The sequence below is a fragment of the Paroedura picta genome, chromosome 2 (genome assembly GCF_049243985.1).
Source record: "Paroedura picta isolate Pp20150507F chromosome 2, Ppicta_v3.0, whole genome shotgun sequence".
Classification (NCBI taxonomy): domain Eukaryota; kingdom Metazoa; phylum Chordata; class Lepidosauria; order Squamata; family Gekkonidae; genus Paroedura; species Paroedura picta.
In genome coordinates, this window is record NC_135370.1 from 127462836 (window position 1) to 127490225 (window position 27390).

Consider the following 27390-nt stretch of genomic DNA (forward strand, 5'->3'; position numbering starts at 1 on the left):
AGTAAGGAGAACCTCAGGCAAGGACGTAAATCTGTCCACCATCTTAAAATAGGGCGGGAAAGCAAGAGCCGGCCCCTGGGACGGCTCCTTTCAATGCCAAGTGTCCCGGAAGTTGACGGAGGGAGGAGGAGGAGGAGGAGCTGCTGCTCGGCCTTCATGGCAACACCTGCCGTAGCTGGGCAGCTGAGGGAGGCGGGAGGGGAGGCGAAGGCCGGCTCGCTGCCCTCCTTCCCTGCTTGAGGGCTGCCAAGGGCCAGTTTTCTCTCCCCCTCTTCTTCTGCCTGTCCCGCTCCTGCGTGGCCTCAGGACCCCCCGCCCGGTCGGCGGCCTTTCCGTCTAGGAGCGCGGCGGAGCCCCTCGGGAGGGAAGGGTGCCGAGGCCGGCCCTAGGCCGCGTGGCGACTGCGAGGCGAGGAGGGAGTCTCCTCCAGCGGGCTGCTCTTGGCCCATGAGGGTGGCTCCTCCTCCGGGGGCCGCGCAGGCGATTTCGGCGGAGGATTAGCGGCCCGGGGTAGCAAGAGGCAGAACCCGGCCATGGACGACTTCTTGTCGATCAGCCTGCTCTCGCTGGCTATGCTGGTGGGCTGCTACGTGGCTGGGATCATCCCGTTAGCCGTTAATTTCTCCGAGGTAAGGAAGCGTCTGTCTAACTGCCTGTCGTTTCGGAAACAACTGGCGAAAGTTTGTCTCCTGACTTTGGGGAGGAGGACTACGACGGCACAATGTTGTATTGGAGGCTTTACAAACAGCAACAATAAAGTAATGGTCCTTGCTCCATGGCTGGCAGAGACCCACGTTTATTTTCATAGCAGTATGAGGCCTGCACCTCAGGGCGGCTTGAAGCTTACCCATTCCTCCGGTGGTGGCTGTTTCGAAGTGGAGATGCAGCTGCAAGCCTCCCAGTTTCCTGAAATGTGAGGTACAACCACCTGGGGAACAGTACTCAGAGGAGCCACAATGGAGTGTTAAAGTGCCCCTGAGTGACTGAGTGACTGTTGCTGACTTAATCTGTCTGAAATTGGCAAATTCATATTTTGAGCATTAAAGGTTAGTACTGTTGTTAGCACTCCACATGCAGCCAGCTGGGTGACACTGGACCAGTCATAGTTCTTAGAGCTGTTCTCACACAACAGTTCTCTCAGCCCTTTCTGCCTCACAGGGTGCTTGTTTGGGGGACAGGAAGGGAATGGTGTTTGTAAGCTGCTTTGAAATTCATCTGGATAATGCAAAGATGGATATAAAAAAACCAGTTCTTTTTTTAAACCAGGTATTAGGGCCCATATTAAAGAACTGATTTTGTACCCCAGTCTCAAGGTGGCTTCTCCCCACAACAGACACCCTGTGAAGTAGATGAGGCTGAGAGAGCTCCGAGAGAAATGTGACTGGCCTAATGTCATCCAGCTGGATGCATGATGTATGAGGAATGAAGCCAGGCCTCTTAACCACTACATCAAGCTGGGTCTTGAAAGAAAAGCATGTAGAAATTTATTTACATTATTTGTTGTCTAGCTCTCCAGTGAATTACTTGCAACAAACTTCAAACAACATAAAACAGTATGCATTTTTAAATAACTGGGAAGTACCGTTAAATCATAAAAGAACACCCTGGGATTAGCATAAGGAAATGAAAAGCAATAGAAATATAGAAGCTGAAAGACTGAACAAAAGCAGAAAACTTGTAGTTCTGGTTTACTTTATAATTTACCATTTGAAGATTGCCTCATAAGATATATTTTTAGAAAATATTACAAAATGTTTCCAGTATTTTAAGGGGAAAGCAGTAAAAATGTGCAAAAGCAGATTCTAAGTAGAAAAGATAAGGTACAAGCAGACAACTCTAAATAAACCTTTTGCATACTGAAGCATATTGATTTTCTATATATCTTGTTCTGTTAGCACTGAAACCTTCAGGGCTACTTTAGGACACACTGTCAGCCCTACGTCAGCTTTGTCAATGAGCATACTTGAACAACAGCAAAAGCAGTTTATTGAAGTAGCGATATGAAGCTCATGATTATTTTTGTTGAAAATGAGTTGGTAGGCAATACACTGATCAATATAACCCTAAAAGTCCCACTTCCAAATACATATGTCAACATCCCAGTAATGAAAAGATGGGCTTCCCATGTTCCCAGGGGAAAGCATGTGAATTAGTCCTGTATCCAGGTGCACATTATATCACTTGTACAAGGCTGATCCAAGGCCAGCCTCAGTGATAATGTTCAAGCTTCCCTCTCCCACTCTTCCCTCTTCTGAAGTAAACATTGGCAATTAGACTATACAAAAGAACAAGAGATATTCAGCAGAGGCAAAGCTACAAAGCAATTTAACTTTCCCGGTTCTGCATGCGATTTGACAGTTAATAGTCTCTCCTCCTCCCCCCCCCCCCCCAGTTTACAAGTGACAATACTGTAACAACTGGCACTGATACCTGGAAACTACATCATTGATACTTGGAAATTGACATGGTCAAATAACCATGGCAGGAGGCCAACAAACAGACAGATCCTGACATACTCCTAACTAAATTTTACTTGATTGTAACTATGGCAATTTTCAAATATGGTCAGCTGGCAAAGGGGAAAGAACCTTTTTATCTACTTTAGATTCCCTATGGCATTGGCATTCTGTAAAATGGCATTCTATGGCATTCTGTAAAACGACTAGTTGTACAGGTTGGTGCTGTAGCTGAAAGTGCCTTTTTTCAGTTATGCCTGGCTCAGAAACTATCCCTTCCTTGACAGAGCTAACTTGGCTATCTTGACCATGCTAGTCAGATATCAAAGCTAGATTAATGCAGCATGAAGATGACTTGGAAACTAGAATTGGCGTAACATGTGTTTACTGAGTGGAACTATCCAGAGTAGTTATATTATGCGTGTATTAAATCCATTGATCTGGTGAACAATTTGGTCCTGGGCTCAATTCAAGCTGTTGCTTTTGAACTTTAAAGCCCTTTATGACTTAGTTTGGGTTGAAAATTATATTTCAGGTATCTCAGTTGCTTAAATTGGGGTTCTCTCCCCAAGTTTATTCAACATCTTTATGCAGCCTCTTGTCCAATATTAAGACGACACCCAGCTCTTCCTCCTGATGGGTGACGCGCTGATTCACCCCCAGAGTCCTTAGCCAGATGAATGGAAGCAGTGACAGGATGTCTCAAGCAGAGTTGTCTGAAACTCAACCGTTCAGTGACTGAGGTCCTGTGGCTGGGTAGGAAAAATCCCAGTGAGGAAGCATGATTGCCTTGCCTGGATGGGGTGCAGAACCCCTCCACATCAGTGGCACATTCTACCAGGAACCTGGGTGTGATTTTCAATGCCTGTCTCTCTATGGAGGCTCAGGTCGCAAGAGTAGCATGACTGGCATCCTTGCTAAGCTATTAGCACCCTACCTGGCCCCAGAACACTTAGCCACAGTGTTCCATGAGACGGTCACCTCTAGATTGGACTTCTAAGACTCGCTCTGGGTGGAGGGCTACCCTTATCCCTGCTCTGGAAACTTCAGGCGGTACAGAATGCACCTGCCACGGTCCTCATGGGAACGCCTCGGAGGGCCCATATATGGCCTGTACTGTAGCAACTGCACTGGTTACCAGTTGAAGCCTGAGTCAAGTTTAAGGTCATACGTGATCTGGGCCCAGTGTACCTGAGGGACTGCCTCTCTGCCTATGCCCCTCAGAGAGCTCTACGCTCAACTAATTACAACAAGCTGGTGATCCCTGCCCCCAAGGAAGCATGGCTGGCCTCAACCAGGGCCAGGACATTCTCTGTCCTGGCTCCCATCTGGTGGAATGAACTTCCAGAAATCAGGGCACTGCTGGAGCTAGCACAGTTCTGCAAAACAGAGGACTTCGCCAAGCCTTTGGTTGGGGCTAATGAACTGATAACGTCTACTGGACTCCCCAGAACCCCTCTACATCAGATACACTCAGTAAAAACATTATAAGCCATCATCAGTTCTGGCAATCCTTACATTATGATTGTATGTTATACAGTTATATTAACAGTTTGAATGTTTATCATGATGCAAGTTACTGAGTTCAATTTCTTAATTTTCCAGAATATGTACCTCACAATTATAATGGAACTTCTGAATCTATGCTGTAAACTGGCATGAGCTGCAAGGGAGGATGCTATAAAAATGTAATAAATAAATAAATTAGCTAAGGCTAGCTGGCCAAAAATATTACCAAAGAACTGGTCTAAGTTAAACACTTTGAAGTAGGTACAGTCAAAACAATACTACTAGGGTTCCTATATTTGGAACTGGGGATCCAAACTCTTCCAATAATAATTATGTATGATTTATTGCAGAGTTGGGGGGAAAAGTGTCTAAATTTTATTTGAAGAAGAGGAAGAAAGTTGGTTCTTATAAGCTGCTTTTCTCTACCCAAAGGAGGCTCAAAGCAGTTTACAGTCGCCTTCCCTTTCCTCTCCCCCAACAGACACCCTGTGAGGTGGGTGAGGCTGAGAGAGCCCTGATATCACTGCTCAGTCAGAACAGTTTTATCAGTGCTGTGGCGAGCCCAAGGTCACCCAGCTGGCTGCACGTGGGGGAGTGCAGAATTGAACCCGGCATGCCAGATTAGAAGTCTGCACTCCTAATCACTACACCAAATCAAACTGGCTCTCTGGAATAATCTAAAACTTCCAATCCAAGCCATAAAAGAGGACATCAGACAGCAACACTAAATTTACAATATACAACCATCTCAGATACTAAAATGGAAAAAAATTAATTCCAACCCTTTATGGCATCAAATAGAGCAACATCAAGTGTTTCCCACTTTATGAGCTATTTCATATAGAAAACACAAATAAGTTTGCTCGTTTCTGCTTATTTGGCCATTGGAAGTTCTCACATACCATCACGTGTTTCTAGGCAAATTGTCAGCAAGACAGTGTTCACGATGGTTAAAAGTTGATCTTAAAAGAATGTTGAACCGATCTGTAAAATTTCTAGCCGTGTTGATCTGAAGTAGCACAATAAAATCAAAGTCCAGTAGCACCTGAAAAATTTATTCAAGGCGTGCGTTTTCGAGTGCCAAGCATATGATGATCAGTTCTTATTCTGACGAAGAGTGCTTGCAGTCGAAAGCTCACACCTTGAATAAGTCTTTGTTGGTCTTAAAGGTGCTACTGGACTCTGATTTTATTGTAAAATTTCTTGGAATTGATAAACTACAACAGTTAGCAGGTGATATGATAAGAAAGGGGAGGAGTTCATAGTCCAGAGCTCTGCAACATGGAATAAAGAGAATACACCCAGTCCTGAAGAGGACAAGGAGATTTACCACAATAGGGAGCCTCTGCAGGCAGTTCGGAAAAAGACTGAACGGCGAAGGGCGAGACAGTTCTCGGGGCCTTTGGAGCTCCAGAATAGATTTCAGGCCCTTGCAGAGGAGGTGCAAGGGTCAACAAGGGAAGAGGTCCCAAAACAAACTCTAAGACAAAGGGAAGAGGCCACGGGGACAGAAGGAAATGGAGTTGAGAAGAAAAAAAAGAGGAGAGTACTGGTAATTGGAGACTCCCTGCTAAGAGGAATGGATCGCCATGTGGCTGGGCCCGACCCCCTAACCCGAGAGGTGTGTTGCTTGCCAGGGGCGAAAATTAAAGATGTTTCAGAAAGGCTGCCCAAACTCCTCAAATCTACGGATCGCTACCCATTTGTGATGGTCCATGTGGGAACGAATGACATGTCCCTGAATACCATCGCTCCTATTAAAAAAGACTATCAAGATCTGGGGAGGAAGCTCAAGCAAATGGGGGCACAAGTGGTATTCTCTTCAATCTTGCCTGTCAAGGGAAGAGGAATGCGTCGGGAGAGGAAGATAATGGAGGTGAATCACTGGCTGCGTAGTTGGTGCCGGCAGGAGAGATTTGGTTTCTGGGACCATGGGATAGGCTTTCTTGAGGAAGGCCTACTAGCACCTGATGGACTGCACTTATCGAAACTGGGGAAGAATGTGTTTGGCAGGAACCTGGGGAGATTCATCAGGAGAGCTTTAAACTAAAGCCACTAGGGGAAGGAGACGGTCAACATAGGGAGTGTATGGAAGGAAAACTATCGGAGGCAGCCCAACCGGCAAGGCCAGCTCATAGGGAACCAAAAGAAAAAGGATTCAGATGTCTTTATACTAACGCCCGAAGCATGGGCAATAAAAAGGAAGAGCTGGAACTTCTCATGCTGATGGAAAGGTATGATCTAGTAGGCATCACAGAAACTTGGTGGAATGATTCTCATGACTGGAATGTAATGGTGGATGGATATGAACTGTTCAGAAAAAACAGAATAGATCGAAGAGGTGGAGGAGTGGCACTGTATGTGAGGAAAGGGCTTACCTGTCAGGAAATGCTAGTGAAGGAGAGCATATCTACAGTGGAAAGCATCTGGGTGAAAATAAGCGAGGGGAAAACAGTGTGGTGGTTGGTGTCTGCTACCGACCGCCTGACCAACAAGAGGATGTGGATGCTGCACTTTGTGAGCAGCTTGAGAAAATATCCAAACGGCAGGACCTTGTCATCATGGGTGACTTCAATTTTCCCGATGTGTGCTGGGAAACAAACTCTGCGAAGCGTCCTCAGTCATGCAAGTTTCTGACCTGCCTGGCTGACAATTTCATTTATCAAATGGTAGATGAACCCACAAGAGGTTCAGCCATACTGGACTTAATACTGACCAACAGGCAAGAGTTGGTGGATGAGGTGAAGGAGGTGGGGACCCTAGGGGGAAGTGACCATGTCCTCATAGAATTCCTTTTGAGATGGGGAGCCAAGGAAGCTTGTAGCCAGACGCGGATGTTGGATTTTCGTAGGGCAAACTTTAATAAACTCAGAGACATGATGAGTGTCATACCATGGACAAGAATGCTGGAAGGGAAGGGAGCATGTGAAGGGTGGGCGCTACTCAAACAAGAGCTATTGCATGCTCAATCAATGACTATTCCAGAAATACGAAAACACTGCAGGAGCTCTAAGAAGCCTATTTGGATGAACAGAGAACTTCAAGAGGAACTAAGAAAGAAAAGGAAAATGTTCAGGAAATGGAGGGAAGGACAGAGCTCTAAAGAAGAGTACCTACAGGTTACTAGGCACTGTAGATCAATCATCAGAAAGGCCAAAGCTGAGAGTGAGCTAAGATTGGCCAGGGAAGCCCATTGTAACAAGAAAAGATTTTTCAGTTATGTGAGGAGCAAACGTAAAGTAAAGGAGGCAATAGGCCCACTGTTGGGTGCGGATGGACAAACTCTAACGAAAGATGCAGAGAAAGCAGAAAGGCTTAGGTGCCTATTTTACATCTGTTTTTTCCCACAGGTCAAAGTGTTTAGGCACATCTAGAGATGGCTGTAGCCAAAGGATAGTGTCTGGGTGGCAGGTTAACATGGATAGAGAGGTTGTCGAGAGGCATTTAGCTGCACTGGATGAGTTCAAATCCCCTGGTCCAGATGAAATGCACCCGAGAGTACTCAAAGAACTTTCCAGAGAACTTGCACAGCCCTTGTCCATCATCTTCGGAACCTCTTTCAGGACTGGAGATGTCCCGGAGGACTGGAAAAGAGCAAACGTTATTCCGATCTTCAAAAAAGGGAGGAAGGATGACCCGGGAAACTACAGACCAGTGAGTCTGACCTCTGTTGTGGGGAAGATAATGGAGCAGATATTAAAGGGAGCGATCTGCAAACATCTGGAGGACAATTTGGTGATCCAAGGAAGTCAGCATGGATTTGTCTCCAACAGGTCCTGCCAGACCAACCTAGTTTCCTTTTTTGACCAAGTAACAGGTTTGCTGGATCGGGGAAATTTGGTTGATGTCATTTACTTGGATTTTAGTAAAGCTTTTGACAAGGTTCCCCATGATGTTCTGATGGATAAGTTGAAGGACTGCAATCTGGATTTTCAGATCGTTAGGTGGATAGGGAATTGGTTAGAGAACCGCACTCAAAGAGTTGTTGTCAATGGTGTTTCATCAGACTGGAGAGAGGTGAGTAGCGGGGTACCTCAGGGTTCGGTGCTCGGGCCGGTACTTTTTAACATATTTATTAATGATCTAGATGAGGGGGTGGAGGGACTACTCATCAAGTTTGCAGATGACACCAAATTGGGAGGATTGGCAAATACTCCGGAAGATAGAGACAGAGTTCAACGAGATCTGAACACAATGGAAAAATGGGCAAATGAGAACAAGATGCAATTTAATAAAGATAAGTGTAAAGTTATGCATCTGGGTCAGAAAAATGAAAAGCATGCCTACTGGATGGGGGATACGCTTCTAGGTAGCACTGTGTGTGAACGAGACCTTGGGGTACTTGTGGATTGTAAACTAAACATGAGCAGGCAGTGTGATGCAGCGGTAAAAAAGGCAAATGCCATTTTGGGCTGTATCAACAGAGGCATCACATCAAAATCACAAGATGTCATAGTCCCATTGTATACGGCACTGGTCAGACCACACCTGGAGTACTGTGTGCAGTTCTGGAGGCCTCACTTCAAGAAGGACGTCGATAAAATTGAAAGGGTACAGAGGAGAGCGACGAAGATGATCTGGGGCCAAGGGACCAAGCCCTATGAAGATAGGTTGAGGGACTTGGGAATGTTCAGCCTGGAGAAAAGGAGGTTGAGAGGGGACATGATAGCCCTCTTTAAGTATTTGAAAGGTTGTCACTTGGAGGAGGGCAGGATGCTGTTTCAGCTGGCTGCAGAGGAGAGGACACGCAGTAATGGGTTTAAACTTCAAGTACAACGATATAGGCTAGATATTAGGAAAAAGTTTTTTACAGTCAGAGTAGTTCAGCAGTGGAATAGGCTGCCTAAGGAGGTGGTGAGCGCCTCTTCACTGGAAGTCTGCAAGCAAAGGTTGGATACACACTTTTCTTGGATGCTTTAGGATGCTTAGGGCTAATCCTGCGTTGAGCAGGGGGTTGGACTAGATGGCCTGTATGGCCCCTTCCAACTCTATGATTCTATGATTCTATGATTCTATGATTCTATGATTCTATGATATGAAATTGTTATGATTAAAAACTTGGATAAAAGTAATTATGAAATAATGATTTGTCACAACTTTAGGTTACCAAATTGCTACTAAAATTCATATTATGTATTTATATATGCAGTTTGAAAAGTTTCTCCAGACTACTGGCAGCATAGATTATTTCAAAATTGTTCTATGTTTATGCTTTTTGAAAAATAGATAGCATATATGAAAAACAGGTAAGTGCTAAACTTGGAAACAGTAGAGGAGGATTGACAGTATGCTCAGATGCTTTGAGTATCTTAATGTATTAACACTGAAGATAATTTTTATTTATTTTTACATTTATACCCTGCCCTTCCCAAGAGACTCAGGGCAGCTTTTAAAATTTCTCAGTTTTTGATGTTTATCTCCAAGTGAAATAAGGTATTTAATTCACACTTGGGATTATATTGGGAAGGATGCTTTGACATTGGTGTTTTATGGACCTCTCCCCAATCTCAAAAATGTTGGAAGATGATTCATGTTAACATTATGAAAATTATAGGCTGTGACCTATGCATTATTCCAGTGACTGTTATTTGACTAGCTTGTGTGATGGAGATATGACCTACTCGTATGGAAAAGTAATAGCAGCTGCTTGTCTTTGTAATCACAAAGCGGTAGAAAAAAAGCAGACACCCCCATCTGAGCTTGACTGCATTCAGAAAATTTAGTATCCTACACTTATTAACACACTGTCAAAACTCAACAAGGAAGACAAAAATAGGAGGATTGTTTTTTGGAGGGGGGCGCTGTAACTTCTTTTTTGAAAGACCCCCCCCCCCAAAAAAAGTCAGGAAACAGTCATTATGCTTATATACTGATCATCTTTAAACAGCCCGTGGCGCCATGGGCGCCACAGACTAAATAATTCGTTAAGCCCCCTAGAGGTGGGCTTTGTCCGTGATGAGGAAGGGTCCGGGTTGGACCCTTCCTCACGACAATCGGAGGGACCAATCGGCAGGCGCGAAGCGCCTGCCGATTGGTCCCTCCAATTCCCAGGCTGAGCAACTGTGAGCCGCGCGCAGCGCGGCTCGCAGTTGCTCCCGGACTGACGCGGCGAGAGGCGCAAAGCGCCTCTCGCCGCGTCAGACCGCCGCCCGAGGGAACCCACAGCAGTCGCGCGAAGCGCGGCTGCTGGGGGTTCCCTCCCTGCCGGTCTGACGCGGCGAGAGGCGCTTCGCGCCTCTCGCAGCATCAGACCGCCGCCCGAGGGAACCCACAGCAGTCGCGCAAAGCGCGGCTGCTGGGGGTTCCCTCCCTGCCGGACTCACGCGCCTTTCAAAACCCCTTTTTATAAAGGGGCTTTGAAACTAGTCATAGAATAATAGAGTTGGAAGGGTCCTCCTGTTATATTAATTGTATTAGTTTACTAGTGAACAGGCAATGTAATAGAAAGAGAGAGAAATGGATTTTAACAGTATTTGGTATGATAAAACAACGGACAACAACTGGCAACCAATGCAGCTGCCTCAGCACAGGCTGAATATGGGCCCTCCATGGTGTACCTATGAGGACCCTAGCAGCTGCATTTTGCACCAGCTGCAATTTCTGGATCAAGCCCAAAGGCAGGCCAGTGTAGAGCGAGTTGGTGGTTTTTATAATTTTAATATGTTGGGGTTTTTCTTTGAGTCACTTCAGATGAGGAGGTCTCTGGATAGGTGACATAACATCTTCATGCATAAGTTCTGTACTGTTGTGGACTTCAGTACAGATCACTTGCTAGCATTCTGGTTTATACCTGTGAGCTGTATAATAGCTCGATAAGCTACTTGTATGGAAATAATTATTTTCTATATGTGACTGGCTAATTAAAAGACATTTTATATTCCATTTATCTGTTTAATTAAAGAAAAAATCAACATATGAGCTCATACTTTTTCCAGGTAAACAGGAAAGACCTTTTTTTCTTTTTTAAGACATGGGTTTTGGTATAGAAAGAAATGTTTGCATCTTGGATTTTAGTGCCTGTAGTAAGCCTGTTAGGACCCACAATTTTTAAAAAGTAACATTAGAAATGTTTCCTAAAGCTAGTTCTCCAATATTACATAGAAAACCATGATTCTGCTCAGTTAGTTTTGTTATGGTTCCACTTTATGTCAACTAATCTTTACATTTGACTAGGTAACTGCATGTAGTTGAAATAGTTGTAAAATGTCTAGTGTTGTGGAGATTCAAGACTTCTCCCTCACTGGACACAGCTCACTTAATGAAATACCATGTAAATTAAATCAGGTATTTTATGAGTATCCTATGATGGATCCTTTATACTTAGGTTGGTTGGGTTAAGAGTTCTTCCATCATGTGTTCCACTGGCTTCTTAGTGATATTTGAATGAACAGCATGTTCATCCCGAAACTTGTTCTTGTGACAAGACTGTGGGTGCTGTAAAACTTTCATTATTCTATGTTTGCTTGCAGGAAAGGTTAAAGCTGGTCACAGTCCTTGGTGCTGGCCTCCTTTGTGGAACCGCCTTGGCTGTCATTGTGCCTGAAGGAGTACATGCACTTTATGAAGATATTTTGGAGGGTGAGACAGTAACAATGATTGTTCTGATGCAAAGTGTTCTGAATAATTAAAGTTGACCTTTTGCTGAAGCACTGAATTTTAGCTACTGTTCTTTTATACTTAAGCTTTTTTATAGACACTTCATATTGTGTTTATAGATCACAAAGTAGTCTGAATTTCAGCAATTGTAGGATAACATTATACTTTTTATTTTTACATTTAAATATTTTAAAGATCCCAACCAGAATCCAAGGGACCATGAATAGGGCGCAGTGAAATGTATGGAGCTTTAGGTCTATTTTGCTTGAACAGCAGATTTTTATTTTTATTTTGGAAACAGGAGAATTTCAGAAACAGCTTGTGATACAGTGATTCAAAGATAAAAAGTTTATATTCCATCACTCCCTTTGTTAGCTTGTTAAAATTTTATCTTTTCTCTGAGAATTCCAGAGTGGTAGGTATAGTTCTCCATAAACCACAATGTATCATCACAACAGCCTATGAGTTTGTTTAGTTTGTGATTGACCCATGGTCACCAGTGCTCTTCTTGTCAGAGTAGGAATTTGAGCCCTTCCCAACCAAGTCAGACTGTACCATCCCTGCTGTACCATCCTGGTTTAAGAAACCGAGGAGCTATCAGCTCTCTGGCGTCTTTTCTGTAACTTCACATGCAGATAATTGTGGGAATTTTATGGAGCCACCCATGTTAGGTTTTAGTGCCTTTTGCAAGTCTGTGATTGTTAACCCCTTAACCATTATACTGTTTTCAGTCTTCTGAAATTCTGTACTTTGAATGTTCTTCAGTCTTAATGAAGTCAGTTACACTATGGTATCTTCTGATTTTTAAAAAAAATTGTAACATAACCTGATGGAACAGGAGTCATTTTTGCTTCCCATTGCATTGAAAATAAAACTGAAATTAGCATATAAAATTAGCATATAAATTTCTTGTTTTCTCACTGATGTCTGGGATGTAGATCTATTCTTTTGCTGTCAAAAGAGAATATTTAGTAATCCTCCATGTGTATTTCCCTGACATGCAAGACAGAATGATAGGTACAATGTTGATAAATAATGTATCTTGCAATACTTGTCAAAAGGCCCATGAGGGGTTTCAGAATCAGTATATTTATACATGTGGAACTACATTTAAGCATTTCAAGTTAGTTTAACAGCTTGTATTATCAAGCAGTTTGTACATTTGGAATTGCCCAGAATCCATGGTTTTGTGGATGTATCTTATATACATACTAGAATCAAAGCCCATTTTATTTTAAAATGAAATGGACGCTAGGCCCCCCTCCCCAGGGAAGCCTTCGCAGGGCGAAGGCTTCCCAGAGGCTGGCGCAGCCACCCGCCGCCCCCCCCCCAGCAGCGACCCGGGGCCTTCTCCTGGCCCCAGGAGCAGCCTCGCCGCGTCTGTGACGCGGTGAGGCTGCTCCCGGGGCCGGGAGAAGGCCGCCGGCCACCCACCGCCCTGGCAGCGATCCGGGGACGGGAGAAGACTTGCGTTGGTGGCCGGGGGCTGTGTAATTCTGCACAAAATTGGACTGTTATTTTCCTGTGTTATAAGTGAATCATGTGCATCTAATTATTGTCACAATAAAAATTTGTTATTAAAAATTAAGCATTGTGAAATAACATTTTTTGTGACTGAAAGATTTTAAAAGCTGAAGACTGAAAATGTGTTTTTTCTATTTGCTGCTGTGTAGCTCTTTTATACTGCAATGATGATATTGGCAACTAAATAGGAGTAAATATCAGGAGTAAATTGGCATGCTCATACATCTTTGTTCAAATTAACTCAGGATAGATTTAAAATTATGCTGTTAAACCCCTTCATAAAATTTAAAAATCCCTCTGAAAGCAATAGGCTGTCAAAACTGTTTTATGTAGTTGTAATAACAAATTGTCCTGTATCCTTTAGCAAAGCACCATCCAGTCAGTGAGACTCAAAAGGCGGCTGAATCGGAGAAAGCAGCAGAATTGCCAGTGGTGTTTGACCATGACCACGATCATTCAAGATTACATGCTTACATTGGAGTTTCCCTTGTCCTTGGCTTTGTCTTCATGCTTTTGGTGGATCAGATTGGCAGTTCTCATGTGCACACAACAGATGGTAAATCAAGCTTTCTTTTTTTTAATACAATTTTTTTCATGAAAGATAGAAATAGAACAGATATATAAGATATGAGTTAGTAAACATTAAGTAAGTTATGCTCTACATATGTTTTGCTGTATACCCCCTCCATACAATATTCCATTTTAGTTTATCTTCTGAGGTCACTTAGGTAAGGGCCCCATTGTTCTTATTTTTATATAGATATAGAAAAGAACAAGGAAAGAATATATTTGATTACAATATCACCCCTCCCTCTACCCTCCAAAGTCACCATTTGCTTGAAATTTCATTTTGCCAAATAGTCCAAATATATCTGTTGCCTCTAAATATAAAAACAAAGCAACAACAAAAAGCCCACTTCACAATAACATATTTTAATGTACTTAACATTAAATGTTTCTTATAGAACAGTATGAACTTTAACCCAGTATTTATAAAAAGAAATGAAAAAAGGAAAAACCCACTTTATCATGATATTTCCAGCTCCTGAATTCTTCAATACAGATCATTTTTATACTTTAACCCAGTATTTATTTTTTTAAAAAGGAAAAGCCCACTCTTTCTCAGAGTCTTGACCTTAGCCCAAAATTTATTAATTTTCTCATAAAAGAATTCCACAGTCCTTGAGATTCTACAACTAATTTTCTGTTGGCTATAGATGTAACATTGTTGCAGTGATTGCATAGAAAATTAGGTTTTAACACAGTTGAAGAGCCTTCCTGACAGATATTCAACACCATATTTCCAGGTTTGAATTAGATACTAAACATTGAACATTTCTTGTAGAACAATATGAACTTTGGCCCTATAACAATACACTAATAAAAGCACCAGGGGCCAATCATGGCCCCCCCCCATCCCGGCCACCCTCCAAGCCCTTACTGTTTTATTTATACCGCTCCCATGGAGTGGTTTAAAGATGTGACCCTGACCATTTGCATTTCGGCCAAGTGGCCTTCTTCACTAGTCAGGGATAATGAGTACACAATGGGTCCAAACACTGCAATATTAATACTGTCGTTTCTAAAACTAGGACCAAGTTAAAATTGTTGCAATTATCTGGGACATAAGGCAGGGATAATTTCTGCCTTGGTTGAATTCATATGTTCGGAATGATACTATACCTCCTATCCTGGTCCAAGGAAATATAAGTGGTTTTAATTCAATTGTAATAAATACATACATTTTCTTGTGTTTGATAACATGTTTGTTATGTATTAAGCTACATATAGGCCCTTAGTTTTGTAACTCTTTAACATTTGGTTCTTAATTCAATGTTGGGGTTACGGTAAGTTTTTTTTCTCCCCCTTTGTTTTTTGCTGTCCCTGATATCTCCAATTAAAGGCTCTCAGCCAATCTAAAACACTTTCAGATGCCTTTCTGCACATCATAGGGCCCGCAAAGTAATGATAATTAAAACAAATTTAATATTTTTGCCATTAAGTCCCAGTTGCCATACGGCAACACCATGGGGCTTTCAAGACAAGAGACATGCAGAGATGGTTTGCCATTTCCTGACTTTGCAAGCTGAAACTTGGGGGGCTCGCATTCAAAATACTAACTGGTGCTGACCTGGTTAGCTTCTGAGATGTGATGAGATCTGGCTAGCCTGGACTATCCAGTCAGGGCAAAAAAACCCACATATAGATATAAACAAAGCAATTTAAAACACACACAAATAGGAAGGAGGATCTGTGAGAAGCAACTGGGGATGCCAGAAGAAACCAAAGTCTTCACCTGATAGTGGAAGAGTGAAGACTGTGCCATGTTGGGAAAGAGTCCTCCTGAGATGCTGGAGAGCTGCTACCAGTCAAAGTAGACAATACGGAGCTAGAAAGTTCAGTGATATAAGAAAACATTTATTTAGATGTGGCTTATGTTTATTTGAAAAGTTATAATTCAACACCTGTAATATCTCTCTTCTAGGGAATTCTCCATATATGTTTATATCTTATTTGGTTAAGATTTCTTAATTATTTCAGACCCAGAAGTGGCAAGAACGAGCAATTCCAAAATCACTACTACACTGGGATTAGTTGTCCACGCTGCAGGTAAGTCTGTCTGTCTTTGCCATGTTGCCAGTAGATAGCATTACTTGTCAGTGGAAGGTATTCTGTAACATGTTTACTATGCTTTTTGCATTGGATCTGGGAGAAAAAGGGGAGGCCAGGCTTTTGGTTCAGGCCAGGCTGACAGAAGATCTTGACCTTCCCCTGGGGTGTCCTATCTATAACACCACCACCACCGGGGACTTGGCGTGTTAGGCATCTGAAGGATTATGTGGTGTGTGTGTTTTTAAATGGCCTTTATTATATGTTTTATTATTGTGAGCCACCACAAGGCGGCAGGCCCAGAAACAGCAGCCCACAAATATAATTAATACATGCATACATACATACAGAAATGAATGCAGCCTCCTCCCTTTACTCCCATAAAGCTCTCAGGAGGCAAAGGGTGCCTTTATTGTAACTAAAACCTGGAACCTACTTGTCTCATTTCAGTTTTTAGATTTAGGAAAGCTTCTGACAGTTTATGAAAAGAAACTAGGAACAAATCTGGTATATTTAAGGACAGTGATGTGCTTAGGGCCCAGGGAGCAGATGTGGTTTTGAGTGTTGTTGCATAAGTTAATTGGTTCATCGTTCAGTTGAAACTGCTATTTGCTCTCAAAACGACCTTTTTGAGATTTTGAGCAAGAGAAGGCAAATTATGGTGTATTAATGGTTTATAATGGGTGCTCTATAAGACGATCTAGGAAGTCCTTGATATTGACTCTTGTATTTGCTTCTCTCTCGCGTCCCTGCCAACCCCCTATTAAGCGGATGGTGTTGCCTTAGGTGCTGCTGCCTCTACATCTCAGACCAGTGTCCAACTAATAGTTTTTGTTGCAATTATGTTGCATAAGGTAAGTCCTGTATATGAAAGTTCACACCCTGCCACAAATTTTTTAGTCTTCAACGTACTACTAAACTCTTGCTCTTTTCTACTGCTACAAACTTAACATGGCTACCAATCTTAATCTGTTTTGTGTTATTTCATGAAAACCTTCTTTATTTCTATTTATAATAAGGGTACAGTGCTTAATAATGAACTGATAGATAAAAAGTGCAATGTTTAGAAAGGCCAATTATAAATATGTAGTATATATTCATCATAAAGTTTTAATGTCCATAAATACAACCTTATCAAATAATTGTACACCTACAATGCAGTTCTAAAAATCCAAGTTATACAAAAGATATCCAATATAATGCATTACAAAAAGGCCAGCACAAACATTGATCACTTATACAAAGAATTGCATAAAGAACTTATATCTACCTATAGATTGCTCACAATATTTTTACATAAATTTCACATAAAGTCAGTTAAAATATGCACATTTCTGTTTTCCTAGTCTCCATATCATATCTTATCACATATTCAAGGTCAGCCCAGGAGACTTCTAGCCATGACTGTCTGGGAGATTCTTGGGAAACTCCCCAACACTTCAAGGCCATATGAGGTCAGGGCCCAGTGTACCTGAGGGACTGCCTCCCAAAGAGCTTTACGCTCTGCCGCCACGGACCGGCTAATGATCCTTGGCCCTAAAGGGCCTGCAAAAGGGAGCTCTTCCACCAGGCATTTGGTTGAGACCAAGCATTCAGCAACATCTATAGGGCCCCTGCTCCCTCCCTCCCAGAAATTCACTCATTTTCTGTTCTGGACCTGTTTGAATTGTTAAAGTGTGTTACTTCTGTTATAGCTTTAATGTTAATAATATTATTGTTATGAAACTAAGTTCCATGTACTGTTTTCTACGTTTTATGTAAACCACCATGAATCTCGGGAGGGCGGTATATAAACAAACAAATAAATTCTGGGTTCTCCTGCTTCACGTACAAGCTTTATTCAGGGGATAAAAAGACTAAACTAACCAACTCCAGGGAAACTTTCTCACTGAGCCAAAAAGACACAAGCTATCTGCAGGTGGTTGTTGCTCCCAAAAAAGAGCACTCTCTGCCATGGTTTACCTAATATCTTCCCCACACCATAAAAAATCCTGTTCCTGGGTGTTCTTAATTAAGATTCAGTTTGACCATTCATGCAATTTCTTTTTTAAAAAGCTGTCACTGTAAAAAACCTTTCAGAAATAATAAACTAGTTGGCTCCTGTGTCAATGACAAGAGCCACACAATGAGATCACCCACAGGACAGGTATGGGGTCCCTAAGACTTCCTGCTTATGCAGGATAATATAAATTAACTAGGGGCCTCCCTCTGGGAGATAATCAACCTCTCCCACTCAACCAGAGAATTCCTGGAGGAATGGAAGGAGGCAGTGGTGCAGCCTTTGGTGAAGGAACCAACAGCGGGCTCGCTGTTACAATGTGCTAAGGGCTAAGTGGGCGGAGAGTGGCCGTGGCCTGTCTGAGGCATGGGTCCTGCCTTACACAGGCCATGCTCACTCCTGCCCATCCAGCCGGCCAGGGGCTTTCTGCCGCCATTGTTGGCAGTTTGCCCTTGGACGCTCCCCAGGACACATGTAAGTGCCCAGGGGGTAGGAGACAGCGGGGGGAGGGCAGGCTTTCTCATCCACCTCTGCAAGTTGGCAAGAGGGCTTTGCAGCCTAAAGGGAAGCTGGCACGGCCATTCCACTGGCGGAGGGGGGGGGAGAATTTCCCTTCCCTTTGGGCCGCACCTTCACATGCCCTCCTGCCTGCCACCCCTTTCAGTGCCCATTTTTAAAATGGGCTTTGCTCCTAGTATGGTCATAATGCTTGTGTATCGTACCACACATTTGTATTGTGCCTCCCTTTCTCCATTTTCGTTGTAAACCACCATGAACAGAAAGGAAGGGCAGTGTATAATAAAATATAAAATAAAATAAATTTAAGTTGGAAAAAATAATCAAATATGCTGTCATATTTAGGAGATAAATATTTGCATATATATAATGGGATGAAACATCATGAATTTACATACATACAAAAAGATTTCTATCAATAAAAATCTTAACTCATTTGCCCTGTGGAAAAGGCAAACGGACATTTGTTTGTATTTAAAATGCTGACATAATATATTTAGGAATTATGAAAAAGGTGCTGAAAATAAAACTATTGTAGTACCGGTGTATATATATATATATATATTTGTTCTGTGGCCACACTTTGTAATACCTTGTGTACTTTTTGTCACCTCATATAAAGGCGACTGCACAAGAAAGTGCAAAACAGCTGAGCCCTAGGGAGCCCCAGTTGCTCAGCTTTTTTTTTTTTTCCTGGCTTTCTGCTCTGGCCAGGAGGAAGAAGAAAAAGAGCTGTTTTTTTTTTGATGCCCTACTTTTTGCTAACCAGAAACGTCTTGAAGCAGCTTGCAATCGTCTTCCTTTCCTCTCCCCACAGCAGACTCCCTGTGAGGTAGGTGGGGCTGGGGAGAGCTCTGAAAGGAACTGCGACTGGCCCAAGATCACTGACTGTAGGTGGAGGACTATTGCTCTTAGCCAATACACCAAGCTGGCTCTGGCATGAACCCCCCAAGCTGCCATAAAGGTTCATAGAAGTCCATGACTTTGGTTTCCAAACCATGAACAGAATTGTCACAAATTTTGCTTCATGGTTCAGTTCGTCCCCATCCCCAGTAACCATAGTAGAAACTAAAAAAACTTAAAGACTTGAGGATTTCAGTCTAGTATTTATTTGAAATGAATGCGGAAAAGTTTTCCTCTGGTAGATGTTTGAAAAATTGGGATATTTAAAATTTAAAAATTCTGTTTCCATAGGTTTTTTTCCTTAGCAGACTAGCATTTGTCTCTTGTGAACAAATATCAAGCCCATTGCCTTTGATTATCCATTTTCTCAACATAGTCACAAATACCTCTGTGTACATAACAGCTTCCTTAAAGCAACTGCATTCTGTGGTTCATGGAAAGTCTCCTTCACAACCATCATCAGTCAGAAGATCCAGATATACTTCCAGTCCTAGCATGAGACTTACAGCTTACCTGTTCCTCCAGCAGCAACTCTTTCAGGGTGGGAACCACCTGCCAAACTCAAGCTGTACCAGTCAAGGGTTTTATCCACTTTTCTGGGACTTGGGGCAGAGGCCCATATGAGCTGCAGGTGACATGTTGAAGAGCCACTGCTCTATCACTGCTGTAGAAGTTGAACATCCCAATTAACACTAGCTTCTGTGCTGAAGCTGGGGATAAACGGTAATGACAGGGGAAGGCACTGGCAAACCACCCCGTATTGAGTCTGCCATGAAAACGCTAGAGGGCGTCACCCCAAGGGTCAGATATGACCCGGTGCTTGCACAGGGGATACCTTTACCTTTACCTCTGTGTTGAAGCTACATTTTAGTTCAACATGTAGATCTTTCAGTGATGCCTGATTCTTAATTAGTAGCAGCAGACACTTTTGCTTTGGGTAGCATTCAGTGTTACATTTAACAAGGGAGAAAAAGATTCCTGCTAGAACAGAAGTTTGTAAGAATACTCTTTATTATTATTTTTTTAGAAACGAATAAATACTGCTATTACTCAGGTTGCAGTTTGCCTATGTTCTCAGTGTAGTTAAATTCAGGAAATCCTTGGGTTTTGGTGTACTAACAGAAGCCAAATTAGTTGGATTTCAGTTGAAATAGGAAATGTTTCAGTGTTAACCTGTTTCATGATCAAACCCGGCAGAGAAAACTGCATAGGCAGCAATAGGCTAGTGGTTCTGTAAAACTTTGATTTATGATGAATGTATGCATGGACAGGAATGGATTGGAGTCTATGAATTGTAAGCACAAGCTGCTTCAGGAAAAAAATCTTTCCTTTACCTCCTCTCCATAGCTCGCAGTAGCTGATGCTGGAGTGGGAGGAAGGGTTGATGGAACCTTACAGACAAAATGCAGCCAGGGACTGTGTTAAGGAGGACTGTACCTCCTCCATCTTGCGTGAATTGAAGACTTTCTCTGCTGTATTCCCAATATCAGCAACAGGAGAGAGAGAGGACTTCCTTTTGTCTTATTCCCCTTTCTGCTCCCCCCCCCCTTTTTTTTTTTTTACCTTCTGCTATTTGGAATTCTCAAACGCAGCTAGAAAAACGTGCTCTCTACTTTTTTTAGGTATCTCTCCACCATCTGATAATTTAGCATTCTGTTTCTCTCATCTTGTTATTCCCCAACAACGCAGGGCTTTTATGCTTGCCAGGTTTAATATCCTCCCATCAGCAGTTATGGCTGGGAGATTTCAGAAGTTTCCTTACATACAGAGACACTGCTCATGTAAACAAAGTTCTATAGAACCCATACAGCACGTTTTTTTTTACTGCCCCATATACAATGCCATTTGGGCTAAAGCTCTAGACTCACTCCTAGTTAAATGTATTGGCTACTCTGATAAACACAAGGTACAGTTCCCTTCTCTCCAATCAGGATCCAGATACAATTGATAAAGTGGCTAAATTCTTACAAATGGCAATTAAGCTGCGTTAACTTAACAACTAATTGAATGTATTCGGATTTGTCTTATTTTTATGCCAATAAAGGTTGTTGTTGTAATTGACTGAATTGTCAATGCCACTGGAGTCGCCATGCTTTTTTCTGCAGGGACTTTTCTATATGTTGCGACAGTTCATGTTCTCCCTGAGGTCGGGGGCATGGGACATAGCCACAAAGCTGAAGCTTTGACTGAAGTATCTGAAGGCAGAGACCGATTTGCATCTGTGATTTCTGTAGGATCCAGCCTAATGATTGCATCTTGTTCAGTATTCACAGATAATTTTAAATTATTTTTCTCTTGTAGGCACCAGCTGCCTTTGGCCTAGTCTCTTTCCTGATGCATGCTGGTCTTGAGCGGAATCGAATCAGGAAGCACTTGCTAGTTTTTGCACTAGCAGCACCTGTTTTGTCAATGGTGACTTACCTGGGGCTAAGCAAGGTAAAGATTTGGAGAGATTTAACTGCTTACAATTAGTAATAGATGGAATATCCGCCAGACATTTGGGTGTTTAGCAAATGCCATTTTATTATTTTTGCCAGCCAGTTGAGTGAACGTACTGGGGAATGTAAGTTATAGCTAATTAGGGTATGACTCAGTTGTGTATTTTATGTATTGAGTATGGCGTATGAGTTGCCAAAAATTGTGCTATGACTGGCTTAATAGGTTACTGAATTTTATGTAAGTTGTGTCTTTCTCAGCCATGCAGTTGTTCCTTATGTGAGTGTTGTTGGAATGGAAATAAATTATCCAACTATTCTGTAATGACAAATTTCAGAGGCATAGGTGTGTGTGTATATTTTAGAATGAAACAATCTGTTTCAATCATCTTAAAGGCTTACTAAGCTTACATGAAGCAGAGCCCTGATTGAGTAGACTGTGGTTCACAAATTCCTCGAGACTCTGTTTACCAAATAGCTGTTTCAGGAAATGTTACATATTCTTTTTTTTCTTTTTGTTTTTTATGATTTCAATTGCTTGTGCTGTAAAGGTTGACTTACTGAAGGAACAATCAAAGAGATCAGCTTTCAGGGCAGGAAGTATAATTTTTGCCTCGATCAGAACAAGTAATAACCATTATTGAAGGGTTTTGTTCATTGATTCATTTTTCTTCTTGTTTTGCAGAGCAGTAAACAAGCTCTTTCAGAAGTCAACGCCACTGGAGTCGCCATGCTTTTTTCTGCAGGGACTTTTCTATATGTTGCGACAGTTCATGTCCTCCCTGAGGTCGGGGGCATGGGACATAGCCACAAAACTGAAGCTGCAGGAGGAAAGGGACTCAGCCGCCTGGAGGTGGCAGCTCTAGTCCTGGGCTGCCTGATTCCTCTGATTTTGTCCATTGGACACCAGCATTAAAGACCCAGAGACCAGCAACCTACTCCTCAATCTGACATGAGCAGCAAGTGTTGGCTGCCCTTTTATCATTGTCTCTCTTACCTTGTTAAACCACCTCATCTTTTTAAGGAGTCAGAGAGAAGCCTGGCTGCAGAAGGAGGCATTCTGGGAGAGCTTTTAGTGTAGCAGGACAGTACTTTGGACAGCTGGACATTAATTTTGCTTAACTTTTTTTGAAAATACTTTAATTATGACTTCCTGCCCTATTCTCAGGGAAGCTGAAATTAAGATTTTATGGCAGATGATTTGGGAAGAACTTTGTGGTTCACAATGAAATCATAATCACCAAAGTATTCTGTGTGTCAGCATTCACAGCTTGATCTGTTGACATTGGATGCTGCCTTCAAATACATGGATTCCTTTTCACTTCCTCAAAATTGTACGTGTTATAATGATAGCGCAGGCTATCCTGGGAATATAAATTTGATACGGATCTTGGATAACAAACTGTGAAAAAATGTTTGCACAAAGCCGGAAAACCATTTAGGAGGCAAAAGTCATGCTAGCTAAGCATCTGGCTGGAAATCTTGTATTGTGTTACTAGGAGGTAACCTTGTTGTGCTCCTTAAATTTAATGATCCATACAGTTGAATAAGCCAGCAGTGTTGGGCTGAGTGTTAGCCTGTTTTGAACTGACAAGTTGGTACTTATTGAAATGAATGCGGTACCAATTTAATTGGAAAGGTTTATTCTGCTGAAATAGAATGAGGTTAATACTGGTCAGCTAGCACAAAATGTTTGTGCAGAGGTAAATTCTGTAGTCAGAGTTCTTAAGGTTTAGCATTTATTAAAAGCAAGACAAGATAAGCCATTCTGAATTGACATGAGGCTGTTTGAATTGGGTCCCACCCTGTCTCACTTTTGGATTCTTTCAGTGTTGACTGAGAGTGCAGCTCTGGAATGCAGCAGCAGCCTTTGCATGTGTGCTACCTTTGGCTAATAAATTTTGTTTTGTTTTGGAAGAAACAAGCCATGGGTAGAAACCTAGGACATCCAAAGTATCTAGACTCTTGGCACTCAATTTTTACAGCAAATTATTTATATGTCTTTATTCCCATTGCCAAGCATTTCTCTGTTTAGTCACATTTTCATTGCAAAAAAGATAAAAATATAAAATAACTAGTGTCTCCCTGGTGCTAGTTATTTCTCTATGCCAGACTTGCTCCCATCTCACCCGCGTGATTACAATCCACAGCAAAACTTCCTTCCATTCCTTGTTCACATCCTGTACTAACTAGTTGGATAATAGCGGCATGGTCCTCGGTGAGGATTTGTCTTGAATGGTCGATTTTTGCAGGATGCTTTGATATTGGCTCAGCCACAGGACTTCATTAAGAAGCTTAGCTTTGAGGCTTCTGTTAACACTGGAAATTGAGGTTTTCGATCAGCACAAAATAATTAATAGATGTAGGATTGGATCCAAACCTTTTTCATCAGCATGTAGCGGTTCTGCCAGTGGGAGTGTTTTTCATTGATTTTTGCCCTCCGTGCAGTCCCCGGGGAGCTTAGTGGTCTGCCATCGGAGGCAGGAAAATCCTGTTGCATTAGTGGAGCTCTGTGGGTGGTACATTAGATCCATTGCCTAATCTTTTCCTGACAGTTGAGCAGTGGCACATCTGATCTGAAGCAGCCCTCCTCTACAAGGAGGACAGCCTCCATGTTCCTCCTGTTTTGATGCCTGCTTGAGATGAAGAAAACTGAGTGAAGTCAAATGTCTGGAAAATCACAAGACATAATTAGTGATGCATTGCAAAATTAAAGCAGCCTGTGTCATGGAAGTGGTCATTGTTAATCAACTAAAATGGCTCTAGTTGCACTTGCTTAGGATAACTTGAAGGTAACATAGGCACAAGAATGATTAAAAGCCTTTGTTTTTGTTACAGAACTTTATTTGGCAGTAGTGGACAAGTCAAGCACTTGATAAGAGTTTGGATTAAGCCACCCTGAATGTTTGCAATAGTATTATGATATTGGTATAGGAAATTTTGTTGGACTGAGCTGCCTTTCACATCTGAATGCAGCTTATTGAAGATCTAGGTATGAAGCTGTCAATGCTGGATCACTTCATATTTATGAAAACAATCTCCACTATATCTTTCTTGCTCACAGAGCCTGAGCCTGGTGTCAAAACAAGAAGCCTAGATTGGACTTCTGTCTTTGACTGATAAGGAAATGGGACAGTGTCTAGAATCATTAACACTCACGTATTGCACATTGAGTGAAACTAAGCAAAGTGTAGACAATATAGGAAAGAACATTTCCAAATATGCTGTTGTAAAGTTGAGATAAAGTTTAACGATATGCCATGTTTGTATTGAAAGAATAGCATTACATGACTCTGTCCTGACTTCTGACTCTCCACCGCCACTAATCTGACTTGTCACTCTGTAATGACATGGCTGCCTTGGCACTTCATCTGGACTGGGCTGCTAATTATCACCATGAGAGTGGTTTGGGAGGCTGTGCCTTCAGCAGTGCTGGATGTCTTGTCCCTTGTAGCAGTGAGGAGCCTAACTTTAAGGATCTCCAAGGTTAAAGTAACCTCTGATGTTTATGTTTCCCCACCTAATAATCAAGTCAAATGCTGCTCAAAAGTTTTATTGATAAAAATCTTGGCTTCAGCAATAGACTTTTGGGGAGCCACAGAAAAAGTATGAATACTTAATAGTATCTTGCAAGTCTAGCCTCCTGTGTTTCTACTGCTCACATCAATTGACTGAGCTTTGAAAACCAGTTTATGATGAGCTATGTCAGTGTGCAACATTATGTTAAATCATAACTAAAAACAGTCCAAATAAAGGGAATGGTCTCTAGCTTAACAGAGACTTCTTTTTTTAACATCTGTGAGGATGGCAGTCAAATCAAGGGAGCAAAGTTACTTGGAATTATCTTAGGGTGATAATGTGGAACAGCAGAAAACTACGCTTGTAAAAGTATCCGGCCCATCTTAGAGGTATACCCAGTGACAGCAGACATTTTGTAGTCGGCTGTACAGGAATGGGAAAACTTGAACTAGTATGTTTGTACTGCTGTTTTATGTTATTTGTTGATGAACCAATAGGAGTTGGGGGAGGGGGGGCTCAGCAGTGACATTCAGAAGCGGAGTATCTGTTTCAAAAGATCAGTTTTTCTGTGTTTTGACTGTGTCTCTGAGAAGCTGTGGCTTTGTGGGTACAGTGTTCCCGGGTCATAGCTGTATATCTGACTGTGTACTAAAGTGTGATTTTGATGTCTTTTCCAAATCATTTGTACACATGAAACCATTCCATGGATGACTGCCTTATTTTTTGATTTTTTTTTCACTTTAATTGTGAATGGTTTAAAAATGTTTTTATTATATTAAAACTTTTTATTAGCTGCTGTGTTGGATGAACTTGGTCTAATTCCTTGTGAATAGTTCTAAAGAGTTGCTTCCACTTGAAACCCTTTTGCCAGCCTCTGTTGCAATAAGTAGAGTTGCCGGTCTGGGTTGGGAAATTGAAAATTTGGGGGTACAGTTGGGGAAGGTGGGCTGGTGAGGTGGGGAGGGACCGCCACCTACTGAAGAAGTTATTTTCCCACGGAAGCTGATTTCTGTACGCTAGAGGCCAGTTGTACTTCTGGGAGAACTCCATTTAGCACCTGGAGAGCAGTAGCATTTGAATTTATGAATACCTTTCCCCTTTTTAAAGCATGGTAAAGGTAAAGGTATCCCCTGTGCAAGCACCAGGTCGTGTCTGACCCTTGGGGTGACGCCCTCTAGCGTTTTCATGGCAGACTCAATACGGGGTGGTTTGCCAGTGCCTTCCCCAGTCATTACATCTTTTAAAATTGTGTTTGGAGTCTTATGAAAAGCACACTCGCATGAGTTAGCCTTCTGACAGGGTGTAGTGATCCTACAGTTTGTGCGGTGCTTGCACAGTGCTCTGGGTTGGCTGGACTGTAGTATACTGTGAGACGGTGAAGAAGCTAGGCAAGACAGTCTGTTCTCGATGCCAACTCATTTCTTAGCCACCCTTTCAATCATGGTTGCATGCTGATGTATAAACTAGAATTAAAACATATTAAGAGGTTCAGTTCACTCTTACCAGTGAATTGCTATCCCAAGAAATCCTTACCAAGAAATATTGGTATTGGGAGTATTTGTTACCTTTTGCTTTGAAAAGCATCTTAGTTGAATTTACAGTATTTTAAAATATACTTCTAAAATGTGTAGCTAATGCAGGATCCAGGAGGTGGCATAAGAATGCAACTGTATTGCGCGGCCTTCTTATTTTACACTTAAAGTTCAATAGATGGAGGGTGGTAGCCACATGGTTACGAAGTGGCAGAACAAAGTGTGATTCCTGTTGCACTTTTAAGATCAAAAAGATTTCATTCTGCATAGAAGAAGAGTTGGTTCCCATATGCCACTTTTTCTCTACCTAAAGGAGTCTCAAAGCAGCTTATAATCACCTTCCCTTTCCTCTCCCCATAACAGACACCCTGTGAGGTAGGTGAGACTGAGAGAGCCCTGATATTACTGCTCAGTCAGAACAGCTTTATCTGCTGTGGTGAGCCCAAGGTCACCCAGCTGGCTGCATGTGGAGGAGCGGAGAATCAAATCCAGCTTGCCAGATTAGAAGTCCACACTAACCACTACACCAAGCCAAAGAAAGTTTTATTCTGCATATAAGTTTTAAGTACATGCACACTTCTTCAGATACATCTATATCTGAAGAAGTGTGTGTGCACAAAATCTTATACCCAGAATAAAACTTGGTTGTCTTAAAGGTGCCATTGGACTCCCACTTTGTTTGGAGCTGTAATCTTTCAGGTTGTGAAACTGCACATGAGCAGTCAGAGGTGGAAGGTTTTTACTGCAAGAAATGGCACACTGAAATGGGGAAGTCTGTTTTCCTTTGGTTT

The 27390-nt window shown here is 42.1% G+C and overlaps 1 protein-coding gene across 1 annotated transcript; it reads left to right on the forward strand.

Annotated features, from left to right (window-relative positions):
* The first annotated feature begins 64 nt into the window (after positions 1–64).
* Positions 65–25865, forward strand: SLC39A9 (solute carrier family 39 member 9). Its single transcript, XM_077322599.1, has 7 exons — positions 65–629; positions 11435–11543; positions 13450–13641; positions 15627–15695; positions 16464–16549; positions 21415–21549; positions 22234–25865. Exons 1-7 carry the CDS (start codon positions 534–536, stop codon positions 22462–22464), a joined length of 918 nt encoding a protein of 305 aa, XP_077178714.1. The 5' UTR covers positions 65–533; the 3' UTR covers positions 22465–25865.
* Positions 25866–27390: the final 1525 nt, after the last annotated feature.

Coding starts and splice junctions, on each gene's coding strand:
- SLC39A9 (XM_077322599.1), top strand. CDS start 534: ATGGACGACTTCTTGTCGATCAGCCTGCTCTCGCTGGCTATGCTGGTG. Junction 630..11,434: donor TAGCCGTTAATTTCTCCGAG/GTAAGGAAGCGT, acceptor GTTTGCTTGCAG/GAAAGGTTAAAGCTGGTCAC. Junction 21,550..22,233: donor CTTACCTGGGGCTAAGCAAG/GTAAAGATTTGG, acceptor CTTGTTTTGCAG/AGCAGTAAACAAGCTCTTTC.